This window comes from Nyctereutes procyonoides, unplaced genomic scaffold (genome assembly GCF_905146905.1).
Source record: "Nyctereutes procyonoides isolate TBG_1078 unplaced genomic scaffold, NYPRO_anot_genome, whole genome shotgun sequence".
NCBI lineage: Eukaryota > Metazoa > Chordata > Mammalia > Carnivora > Canidae > Nyctereutes > Nyctereutes procyonoides.
In genome coordinates this window covers 7,945,370-7,958,108 of record NW_026575047.1, presented here as the reverse complement: position 1 = coordinate 7,958,108, position 12,739 = coordinate 7,945,370, and the positions used below count along the sequence as shown (strand labels likewise).

Sequence of the window (12,739 nt, the reverse complement as noted above, 5' to 3'; positions counted from 1 at the left end):
GTGAATCCTGATGTAAACTATGGATTTTATTTAATAATTATGTATCAATATTGGCTCACCAATTGTAAAAAGTACCACACTAATACCAGATGTTAATAATAGGGAAAATTGTGTGCAAGGGAATATATCGGAACTCCGTATCTTCTGCTCAATTTTGCTGTAAGCCTAAAACTATCCTGAAAAGTTAAAGTCTGCTAATTTAAAGACAAACAAACAAATAAAACCTTGCCAAAAGAAAATCTAAGACACGGACTTTATTGGAAAATTCTTCCAGGTATCTCAGGAAGAAATAACTTTAGAACAACTAGAAGCTCAAAACACAAGGAGAATTTGTACTACTTTCATGCTCTTTCCATGGATCTCTAACAGGTGCCCACCCAAAAGAATGGGTGCAAAGAACTGCAGAAAGGCTCCTTTTGTGGCACAGGTGCACAAGAGGAGACAAGCTGCCACTCCAGGACAGGCATAAAAAAACATGCTATCTTGCCTAAACTTTCCATTCATTTGAGGAAAAGGCCTTAAACCCCTGAGGGAAAGCTCAGAAAACATTTCATTCTGAAGACAAGGCAATAATTAATTGTTTCTAGGGTGAGATAGATGCAAAAATGATTTTCCTCATGGGAAGGTTTTTAAAAAAAAAAAAAAAAAAAAACTTCCCTGGGTCCAGGGTCCTACACCAGTACAAAGCAGAGGTGAGCCAGCACTAGCAAAGGTCCGGAATCTCCTTCACCCATTATCAGCCACAGATCCAAGGCAGTTTGGTTGCCAAGGGGAGAAGAGGAAAGAACACTGAGAAAGACCTACTCCCAAGGCACATGGACTGAGACAGAACAGAGAATGCCCGTGCCTACCATGAGCTTAGGACTGAGTAACAATGACATTTCAACTTCTGAGGGCAAGAGCAGAGCATGGAGAGAGACCTGCCTGTGGCACAGGCAAGCAGAGGCCAGTGAAAGCACAGGATGCAGAACTAACACTGAGAAAAACCTTCCAGTATTCCGGGGCCCTTCCTAAGCACAAAGTTACAGGAGCCCACCAAATTTGAAGCCTGTGGGACAATGAAGCTAATGACGGTAATAAAACTCAGGCCCAGCTTGATCCCCAGCTATACTGACTGAAGTTTCCATATGCGGTACACCTCCACACTCCCTTGAACAAAACTGCCAGTCTACCTGACCCAGTCGACATTTGTAGAATATCAAGAGCAGAATGCTCATTCTTTTCAAATGCACATGGAACATTCAACAAGATAAATAACCTGAAGAGCCCTGCATATATTTTTTACTTAAGTTTTTAATACAGAATATGTTCATACCTAGAAAACGCCAGGCCCCAGTGACCTTACTGGAAATTCTACCAAATATGTAAGAAAAAAATAATGTTAATTCTATACAAATTCTTCCAGAAAATAGGAAAGAGGAAACACTTTCCAACCCAATTTATGAGGTCAGCATTACCTGATAACAAAATTAGACAGAGATGTGAAAATAAAACTACGAGCTGGGCAGCCCAGTGGCTCAGGGGTTTAGCGCTGCCTTCAGTCCAGGGCGTGATCCTGGAGACCTGGGATCAGGTCCTGCGTCAGGCTCCCTGCATGGAGCCTGCTTCTCCCTCTGCCTGTCTGTCTCTCTCTCTCTCTCTCTCTCTCTCTCTCTGTCTCTATGAATAAATAAAATCTTAAAAAAAAAACTACAAGCCAATTTTCTTCATGAAAATATTCACAAAATCTTCAACAAAATACTAGCAGATCAAGAAACATATATATATATATATATATATAAAGGATGATGTATCAAAACCACGTGGAATTTATCTCAGGAATGCAAAATTGGTTCAACATTCAAAACCAGTCAGTATCATTTGCCATATCAACACATTTAAAAAAGAAAAAAATCACATGAGTATCTCTAAGGATACAAGGAAAGTATCTAACAAAATTCAACATCCATTCATAATAAAACTCTCAAAAAATGAGGAATAAAAGAAAGAGAGTTTCCTCGACCTAACAGAATACATCTATCTATACACCACTGCAGTGGAGGTTCTAGCCAGTGCAACAAGGCAAAAGGGAAGGGAAGGGGAGGGGAGGGGAGGGGAGGGGAGGGGAGGGGAGGGGAGGGGAGAAATACAAATTGGAAGGAAAAAGTAAAACTGTCTTTATTCACGTAGGACATATGTACTTGGAAAATCCTATGCAATCTACAAAACGTGCTACTATAATTTATAAGTTTAGTGAGATCACAGGATACAAGGTAAATATACGAAAATCAATTATATTTCTGCATACTAACAACAAACTGGAAAATGAAATAAGAACAAAATTGGCATTTATAATGGCATCAAAAAAATAAGTATTTAAGGGAAAATCTAAACAAAGTAAGTGCAAGATTCGTATACTAAACTATCAAACACCGTTGAGACAAAATAAATAGAAATAGAGGTAAAATATCATAGGCAGACTACTCAATACTGTTTACATATCAATTCTCCCAAAATTGGCCTACATATTCAATATAATCCCAATCGAAATCCCAGCAAACTCTTTGTAGTAATTTACAAGATGACTCTAAGCTTTATAGAGAAAAGTAAAGGCTCTAGAATAGCCAAAACAATTTTGAAAAAGAGGAACAAAGTTGGGAAACTATCTGATTTCAACACTTACTATAAGTTTACAAAAATCAAAACAAATAGATCAGTGGAACAGGACAAAAACTCAGAAAGAATCGTGTGTGTTTGTGTGTGTGTGTCCTAAATCAGTTTTCAACAAAGGTGCCAATGCAATTAGTGGAGAAAGGATAGATAGGTATGTCAATCAACAGGTACTGGAAATAAGTGTGGTATTGGACATCTATCTATCTATATCAAAAATACTGACACAAAATGAATCGCAGATCTATATGTAAAAGCTATGACTATAAAACTTCTAGAACCAAACATAGGAGAAAATTTTTGAGGCTCTGCGTTAGACTCAGCTTCACAGGTAGGGCAAAAAAAATACAAATCATAAAAGAAGAAACTGATTTTTAAAAATTGTCATCAAAATAAAAAAAGTTTGCTCTTTGAAAGATCCAGTTAAGGAAATGGAAAGATAAGCCTCAGACTGGCAGAAAATATTTGCAAGACGTGTATCTGATCAAAGATTTCTGTCATATATAAAGAGTCCTTATAATCCAACTATAGGAGAACAAACACAATTTTTTAATAGGCAAAGTATTTACACAAACTACTTGATCAAAGAAGATATTAACCTATGGTAAGATACCTGGTATCATTAGTCAAAAAGAAAATGTAATCAAAGCCATGATGGGATATCATTATGCTCCTACCAGAGGAATGTAATTAATATATGACGTTAACTAGGGGCGCCTGGGTGGCTGGGTGGCTAAGGGTTTGCCTTGGGTTTAGGTCGTGATCCCGGGGTCCTGGGGTCCAGTCCCGCATCAGGCTCCCTGCATGGAGCCTGCATCTCCCTCTGCCTGTGTCTCTGCCTCTCTTTCTGTATTGCTCATGAATAAATAAATAAAATCTTTTAATTAATAAAAACTGACATCGGGCAGCCCTGGTGGCTCAGCGGTTTAGTGTCACCTTCGGCCTAAGGTGTGATCCTAGAGACCTGGAATCGAGTCCCACATTGGGCTTCCTGCATGGAGCCTGCTTCTCCCTCTGCCTGTGTCTCCGCCTCTCTATCTCCCATGAATAAATAAATAAAATTAAAAAAAAAACTGACATCAAGTACTAACAAGGATGCGGAGCAACCGAAACTCTCATAACTGCTGGTGAAAATGCAGAATCGGGGCACCTGTGGGGCTCAGCGGTGGAGCATCTGCCTTCGGCTCAGGTCGTGACCCCAGGGTCCCCGGATCGAGTCCCTGCATCAGGCTCCCCGCGAGGCACCTGCTTCTCCCCCTTCTCCTGCCTCTGCCTCTCTCATGAATAAATAGATAAAATCTTTAAAAAAAGAAAAAGGAAAAAAAAAAAAAAGCACAATCATACGCTGGGAAAGTCCAGCAGGTTCTCATAGAACGAAACATACACTTACACTGCAACTCAGCAATTCCGCTCCTAGATTATTTACCCAAGAGAAAACAAACGTGCAAGCAAAAACCTCTATCAAAATGTGTATGCCCGGGATCCCTGGGGGGCTCAGCGGCTTAGCATCTGCCTTTGGCCCAGGGCGTGACCCTGGGGTCCCAGGATCGAATCCCACGTCGGGCTCCCTGCAGGGAGCCTGCTTCTCCCTCGGCCTGTGTCTCTGCCTCTCTCTCTCTCTCATGAATAAATAAATAAAATATTCTAAAAAAATGTATATGCAAACAAAATGTATATGCCCGCTGCATTCGTGGGCTCTGACCACCCATGACCGCAACCGAAGATGCCCAGCAACCAGCGCACCGGCGGATGACCAGGCCGCGGCACATCCAAACACGAAATACTACTCAGCGGTTAACAAAGGGACAGAACCAGGGAGACCGCCCAAGGGCACTGAGCCAAGTGACCCAAACCAGACACAGTCGCGGCCCTGCGCGACCCCATCTCTGGGCCGTTCGCACACGGGACGGCAAGGCCTCCTGGTCAACCTCGGCATCCAAGGGCCCGAGCACATCAGAGGATACGCCGGGAACCGGATGGAGAGAATGAGGAAGAGGTCTCTGCAGGGGGCTCGGAGGACGAAAAGAAAAGAAAGAAAAGAGAAAAAAAGAAAAGAAAAGAAAAGAAAAAAAAGAAAAAAGAAAAGAGGCAGCTGGGGGTCCGAAGCCACCGAGAGGACGAGGCCCGGGGGGGGGGGGCGGGGGGGGGCAGGGCGCGGCCCAAGCCCGTGGCCGCCGGGGCTCCAGCAGCTCGCAGCCTCAGCGCCCGGGAAGGGCCTCGGCGCCTCCGGCCTGCAGACGCGCGCTGCGCCGCACCCTCCCCGGAAAAGCCAGGACCCCCGGCGCGAGGCCGAGGAGCGCGGCGGGGAGGCCGCCCGCCCCGCCCGCCCCGCCCGCCGCCCGCCGCCCCGCCCGGCCGCACTCACCCAGGCCTGCCGTTCCAGCTGAGCGTACAGAGTGGAGCCCTTGAGCTTCTGCACTATCTGCGCGATCACGAGAGACAGGTCCGACTCCTCCTGCAGCATCGCCCCGGCCCTAGCCCGCCGGGCCGCGGGGACAGGCCGGCTCGGGGCTCCGGCTCGCGGCCGCCTCTCCGCGCCCTCCTGCCGCCGGCGCTGCCGCAGCGGGCGTTGCCAGGCAACCGCCGGGCCGTCGGTCCGTTCCTCTCTGCTCCCCCCCCGCGGCCGCCGAGGGGGCCAGCGCCTGCGTTCCGCTGGGCGGGGAGGGGGGAAAAAAGAAAAAGAAAAAGGGAAAAAAAAAAAAAAAAAGACCTGTCGCGGGGGCGGGGGCGGAGGGAGGTGGTAGCTTTTCATCGCGCTGTTCCCGCCCTGGCGCGCGTCTAGATGGCCCCGAGAGGGGGCTCTCGCGGCAGGCTGCGCGGCCCCTGGTGCCCCGGGAGCTCGGAGGTCGCGGGCTTCCGGTGTCTCGTGAGCCCCGAGGCTCGTCGGCCGCCCGCGGGTCCCCGCGGTCGCTGGGCCGGTGCTCGCGGCTGGGCGGGGAAACGCCGCGGCGGCGCTCGCGCTCGGGCTGGGGCTGGGGCTGGGGCTCGGGCCTTGCAGGCTGCGCTGGTGCGGCCGCCGCAGAAGCGCGGGTTCCCGGGCCGCGGGAACCACGGGGTAGGGGGCTGGCGGGGGGTGGGGGGCGGGGATCAGCCGTTCATTTTCTTTCCGCTCCTCCCGTCCCTGGTCTCCGGGATCCTGGGGCGAGGATGCATCGACACCGTCTTCCCGTCGAGCAGCTACAAGCTAAACCAGGGAGGATTTGTGGATGGGCCGGCGGTTCCAGCAGGACCCCATCGTCCCAGTGCACCGGGCGGGGGGCCGGCCTAGACGCCTCCTCTTCGGTGCATTCATTGATTCAGCGATTTCTCCAAAAGTCATGGAGCTTTCAACTTCTTGAGCATCTGCATACAAGAAGCTGCGTGGGCACAGAGGTAAATGAGACCCGGTTCTTGTGGCTGAGCATCCATCTGCCCTTGGCTCACTCAGGTTGTCCCGCAGCAGGCTCCCCTGCTTCTCCCTCTGCCTCTCTCTCTCTCTCTCTCTCTTTCTCTCTGTGTCTCATGAATGAATAAACAAAATCTTTAAAACAACAACAAAACATGGTTCTTGCCTTCAAAGAAAAACGGATCGAAGGCTTTTAGTAGAACCAGAAGAAGCAGATTTAGCTATTTGAATGGCATTTCCCAGAGGCAGCTAGAAAGATCCCTGTGGAATATTATACGCATTAGAATAACCTCACCAAAATGATCAAGAATTAATTTCAGATGTGTGTGTGCAGATGTTTTAAGCAAAGCGAAGCTAAGATCCCAAGAAAACAGACCAAGATTACTGCAAAAAACTACCCCGCCCTGACTACCTTGAACTTTAAGGTAAGGTTGAATCACATTCTCTGATTCAATAGGCCCCTTGTAGGGCCTGCTAATCTGATTTCTGGCAAGTTCCAAGGAGATTGTGATGCACACCAAAGGACTAAAGCAGGTACATACAGAAATTCTAAAGGACTGGACCTTTGGCACCCATGCACAACACCCTGGCATTCATGATACCACTGTTCAGAGTATTGCAATGGTAAATACAGATTCCAAATAACCCATTTGGTCATGCTTATTTATTAAAAACAACTTTGGAAAGAGGCAGGCAGGAGGAAAAAGGTAATTAAAGGCAATTAATAACATTACACAAAACATGTAGTTTCACTACAAAGCATTCCCCCTACAATTCGGAATTTCTCCAATTTGCAGATGAGTAAATCTCAACCCTTTACAGCCTCTGCATCCCAACACCCCAACCATCCATGAATCTCCAGGACAAGCATCACTTTGAACAATAAAAAGGAAAACTAGGGAGAGAGTTCTTTTGAGATTGGCAGGGTGAAAGTGGTTAATAACTCAAGAGATAAGAATGCTGAAGTTGAGAATGGTCATAAAGTGTAGGGAGGAAAGAAAATGAAACTGTTGAGTGGAAGAAAGCCATGGTACCTGGAGTCAAAATGGCCTACCTCCTGTTCTGCTATGTAGCCTTGGGACCCTTCCCCTGTCAGAGTTTCAGCTTTCTCATCTGTAACAAGAGGTTAAAATACTGACCGGAGGGGACACTCTGAGGACAGATGTGCCTTGTGTTAAATATTTTAAAATATGAATAAATGAAATATTAAAATTGTGATAAATAAATAAAAATAATGTCCAATGCTATTGACAAGGGAATGGAAAGTAAATAAATGTAGCAACGTGTGTGAATGTGGCCAGCACAATTTTTTTTTTCCATAGGTAGAGGCTTTAAAAGCTTTTTCTAAGGAGAAAACAATTTGCAGTCTTACAGCAACAATTAGGAAGTTTATATTTGATTCTGAAGACATGCCCAAGCAAAAATAAAAATTCTGAATCCTAATATTAAAGATTTGTTTCTTACACACATAGAAGCAGGTGTGTTATGTTATAATTCAATGTTAGAATGCCCTCTGTTCTCTTTTTCCAATTCAATTTAGCAAAACTTTTCAGAACACCTGCTCTGTGTGAAGAAAGGCAAGGAATACAGAAAAAGTGAGGAAATTTCTTTTTCCTAAGAAATCTCAGTCTCAAAGGAATAGTGAAACCAGTATACAAAGAGATGGTAGATGGGCTTCTTTAGACTTCCACCTGTATATTTGGAAATTTTATTACTCTAAAGTCATTGTCCCAGGGGCACCTGGGTGGCTCAGTGGTTGAGCATCTACCTTTGGCTCAGATGATGATCCTGGGGTCTGGGATCGAGTCCCGCATCGGGCTCCCTGTGTGGAGCATGCTTCTCCCTCTGCCTGGGTCTCCGCCTCTGTGTGTCTCTCATGAATAAATAAATACAATCTTGTACACACAGAGAGTGGCGGAGACCCAGGCAGAGGGAGAAGCAGGCTCCACGCAGGGAGCCAGATGTGGGACTCCTTCCCAGGACTCCTGGATCACGCCCTGGGCCGAAGGTGGCGCTAAACCGCTGAGCCACCCAGGGATCCCCTAAATACAATCTTTTCAAAAGAATAAAGTCATTGTCGTATAAGAAACAAAAGGTGCAGAGTTCCATCTCCATCTCACAAGGAGAACTTTGCGTTGGAAATCCTTATTCTACTCAGAATGGGCGGGAACTGGGGAAACGCTCCATTTCTGATATTTTAGAGTGAACCATGACCCCACCTAACAGATGAATAGCAAAAGGAATTTAAAACCCAATCTCAAAAAATAAAAAAAAATAAAACCCAATCTCATCTGAGTAGCTGAAACTACACAAACAGAAACAAAAGTAAAAATAAGTTCAAGGAACATTCTCCTCCAAATCCTCTCAAATTCAAAGCAAGGCACCTCTGGGCCAACATGCGTAAGGTTCTGGGCTGAATCTTGCCTTTCTCGGATCTGCTCTGCTTTGATTTATTTTATATATAATATTGTGTCAGATTTCACTGTGGGTGAGAGGGTGGGGGGAAAAGCACTGACCAGGGGCCTCACATGAACAAAGATGAGGACCACATCAAAAACACCCTGTGAGCTCACACAAAACTTAGGTTTGCATAAACTCTACAATCTACAACAGGTTCAACTGTTGTTTCAGGAGACGCTGCTGTTAGCACGCTGTATCTGAAGAATAGGTTGAACTGTATGTTGTCATGAGTTTACTTAAAATAAATAAGAAGTACTTTGTACGTTGTGTGTACCACCAATGGCATAGGCCTCCTTGTCTTTGGGAACAAACGAATCCATTGTGATACGGGTGACCTGTCCCTGGATAGTTAGCCCCCATTTGCCAGCACAGGACCTCAGGCTCCTCATCAAAGTCTCTTCCTGTTACTTCTGAGAGTCCTCAGGAAGTGGCACGACTGTGCTGAGGAGCAAATGTGGTTGTGATCTGCTTTGCCTGCTCTGGTGATATCTGAGGCCTCACAGCTACTGTCCAGGGTGCTGCTTTTTCATATTCACAAAAACCCAGAGATGCTTGAATCCCAAAGGCTCGCAAAACCCCTCAAGAACAAAGTCCCTTATGGTTCTGCTTGCCACCTCTCTTTACAAGGTGGTCAGATGTCCTTTCTGAGCCCAAGCTGAATATCAGACCATGCTATTGGAGGGGAACAGATTTTGCTACCCCAATATATGTCTCTTTGGCATAATGATTACTTTGAGCTAAAGGCATTTAAAACCCAACAGATTCAGGAAAAGTTCTTTACTCAACTGCTTACATTTTTTTAAGATTTTATTTATTTATTCATGAGAGACACAGAGAGAGTGGCAGAGACACAGGCAGAGGGAGAAGCAGGCTCCCTGCAGGGAGCCCAATGTGGGGGATTCGATCCGATCCCCAGACCCTGCGATCATACCCTGAGGTAAAGCCTCAACCATTCAGCCACCCAGGCATCCCTCAATTGCTTAAATTATATAGGAAAGGGGATGGATACCAGGAAGAGAGCTATTACCAAAGATATCATTTTCCCTAAGAATTTCATCTGCATAAGAAGGCAACCTTTGCTTCCTAAACATCTTTGCCTTCCTGTGAATGGTATTCTCTCCTTTGTATCCCCAAACACCTACACCTTTCCTTAGCTCAGGCTGTTAAATAAGCCTCAATTGACTAGTTGACCTTTGAGTCTTCGCATCTAGTTGGGGGCTCCCCTATCCATGAAATTTTGTTTGTTTTTCTCCTATTAATCTATCTTATATTAGTTTAATCATTAGGCCAACCAAAGAACTGAGAATGGAAGAGGAATATTTTTTCTGCCCTCCACTATACTCCATTTCTCCATCTTTCCTGTCTCTGGCCCCAGGCAGTTATGCATAAAGGGAGAAGATTGGGCTATTGTTTCCATGAACAATCTCAGGGACTGTGTTGGTTTCATGTTAAACATAAAACTCCTGGGAAAAATCCAAGTAACAGTGGTTTAAATCAGAGGATATTTATTATTACCAATAGGTCCAAAGGAGGGTACAAAGGCTGATTTAACACCTCCACAACATCATCAAAATTGAAGCTCCTTCCTTCTTTTCCATTCTGGCCTCCTTAGCATGTTGGCCTTCACCATTCAGCTTACTGTCTTAAGGTGGCTGCTGCAGTTCTAAATATGACATTCTTCTACTGCTGCCTACAAAGGGAGGCAGGAAGGGGACAAAATAAAAGACTCAATGACTTTTACTTCTTTTTTTTTTTTTTTTTTGAGGAAAGATTCTTTCTTTAAGAAGCCTCCAAGAAGACTTTCCAGTGCATTTTATTGCCCAAAGCTGTGTCGCCTGACCACCTCTAGCCACAAGACAGTGGCAAGAAATGATCTGGTATTTTCTTCTCAATCCTGGGAGAAAGATGAAGAAGAATGGCTTATTGATTCTACCATATTGTCCAAAACAACTCCAGTGTCAGGTTGGCATCATGATATGAACGCTCATAGGTGAGCATTCCTGACTGACATTCAGGCCAATCAGACCACAAATAAACTGGAGTTGGGCAATATCCAGATCATTTATCATCCACAGAGTTGCTTGTGTGAAGTTCAGAATCCAGAATCTAAATTATAGTACTCATTGATGTGGCATTTTCTTAGTATCACGTGACATTCTAAAAGCTAAAAATAAATAAGGTTGACCCATTTGCAAAATAAGATCTATTAGTAAAAGATTATGTGACAACAGAATATTTGCAAGTATTATTATTTTTTAAAAAAAGACAAAAATTGATGACTTGTGACGAAAACACCCTGTCCATTAATAACTTTGGTGAAGGCCTCCTGTATCTAGAAGTCACTCTGCCGGAATTCTAAGTTATTCTCTCAGATGGTACAAGCAGAAGTGGGCAGGGGAAATAACCTATTCTAAAAAAAAAGAAAGAAAAAGAAAAAGAAAGAAAGAAAGAAAGAAAGAAAGAAAGAAAGAAAGAAAGAAAGAAAGAAAGAAAGAAAACCTATTCTCTAATACAATCTGTACTGCTTGGAACAAAAAGGCTTACTGTTGCAAAGTGATGGATGGCCTAGTTTTTTCAGACACTCTAGGTTTCAGGTAACACAGTAGAGCAGGATCTACTTGACTCATTTTCTCCTCAGTTCTCTAATCATAGCTCTGCTTTCTCACCTCCCCCAGCCAAACTGCACCACACACACACACACACACACACACAGACTTACATTCCAAGATGTTTCTTTTTTAATTATTCTTTGTTTGGTACTACCCTTCCTCCATTGCCTCCTAGGAAACTTACATACTCCTGCCATCTTTTTTTTCTTTCCAGTTTTTTTTTTTTGAAGGCATAGTAACATGTACATGCAAGATAGATAAAATAGATAGATGATAGATAGATAGATAGATAGATAGATAGATAGATAGATAGATAGATAGAACAGACACAATACTAAGTACTTGAGAGCAAATTGGAGGTCACAGTAGGGCCTGTCTCTGTCCATTAGGGAAGGAAAAATTGTCCATAGAGATGCATGCAGAGAATTAGGCTTAAGTGATAGACCTAGAAGGGAGACCAAAAATTGTCTGTTAACAAGCTTAGTGAGGAGAGCCAGTGAGGAACAGAGTGTGGAACTCTAGTGCATAACCAGCAGCTCCACTGCAAATGCCTGTTAAGAGGAGGGGTCCTAGAGAAGTGACTGACAGGTCTGTAACCAGGACTTAAGCCTGAGACAAGCTCTGGGCATTGCAAAGAGCAAAGCCATGGACCCTAGAACAAAGTGGGTTTCTTGGCAAGGAGAGGCCTTTCAAATGGGGAACTCAAAAGGGGAAAGGAGAACTCGGTGTGGTGCCACCATTTCTTCCATCTTGAGTCTTGGTGCCTTTCACAGAACTTCCACCAGCACCATGTTGAGACAGAGCACCCAGAGGTTCGTAACCTCTGCTGTCCACAGGCGCCACTATGAGGAGGGACTAGGGAAGAATTTGGCACTTTCAGTGAAAATAAGTGGCGGTTACTAATTATGATGACTGGGTACTTGGATCTGGGTTTGCTGCATCCATTTTTATAATAAGACACCAACTACTTAAGAAATAAGAATGTTTGAGTTAATCCATGAGCTGGATGAGAAGAAGAATATTTTAAGAAATGCAATTTCTTTGACAAATGGATCAAACTCTTGAGTTCAACATACTTGATATGTTTGTAAATAAACTTACAGCATGACTCAAAAAATGGGAAATTGAATTAAACATTTGATGCAGAGAAGAGAGAGAACAAAAGACAAAGACTACAATAAAGCAATGTTTTTCAGCTCGAATATCCTTGAGTTCTTATGCTTTATCTAAAAAATTCATGACATGATAGGTGTATTCCAAAATATGCTTTGGTTTATTTCAATATAAAAGTGTTTTAAATACTGCCACATCTAGATAATTAATGCACCATGTGTAGCCTTGGTGTCAGCATACTCCCTGGCACACAGCTGAATGCCCCCCACCACATGCTGTCCCAGAAATCTCGGCAGTATTGAACCACACAGCCCACAGTTGTACCCTACTCATTAACACACCACTTTATCTCCCCTTCCCTGACTCACTTCCCCACTCTACTACATATGTTTGCTAAGGTCACCCCCACCCCAGTACCCTATGACCACTCAAATTTTTATTTCAGAGTCTTCTCTGGGGGAACCTAATCTACATCTAGTACCTAAAGTAGTGCCTGGAAGGTAGCAGGTACTTCTTAAGTGGT

At 44.4% G+C, this 12,739-nt stretch overlaps 1 protein-coding gene across 3 annotated transcripts in view; it reads right to left on the bottom strand.

The window, feature by feature from the left end:
• The window catches only part of TBC1D19 (TBC1 domain family member 19), a 144,440-nt gene extending 139,237 nt beyond the window's left edge, over positions 1-5,203 (bottom strand). For 2 of the 3 annotated variants that reach the window (XM_055326526.1, XM_055326527.1), the window contains exon 1: positions 5,015-5,203. In XM_055326526.1, coding sequence (XP_055182501.1) covers positions 5,015-5,113 — 99 coding nt within the window. In that variant the 5' untranslated portion in view covers positions 5,114-5,203. The remainder of the gene's footprint in view (positions 1-5,014) is intronic. The other variant, XM_055326528.1, reaches the window with a different exon arrangement.
• Positions 5,204-12,739: the final 7,536 nt, after the last annotated feature.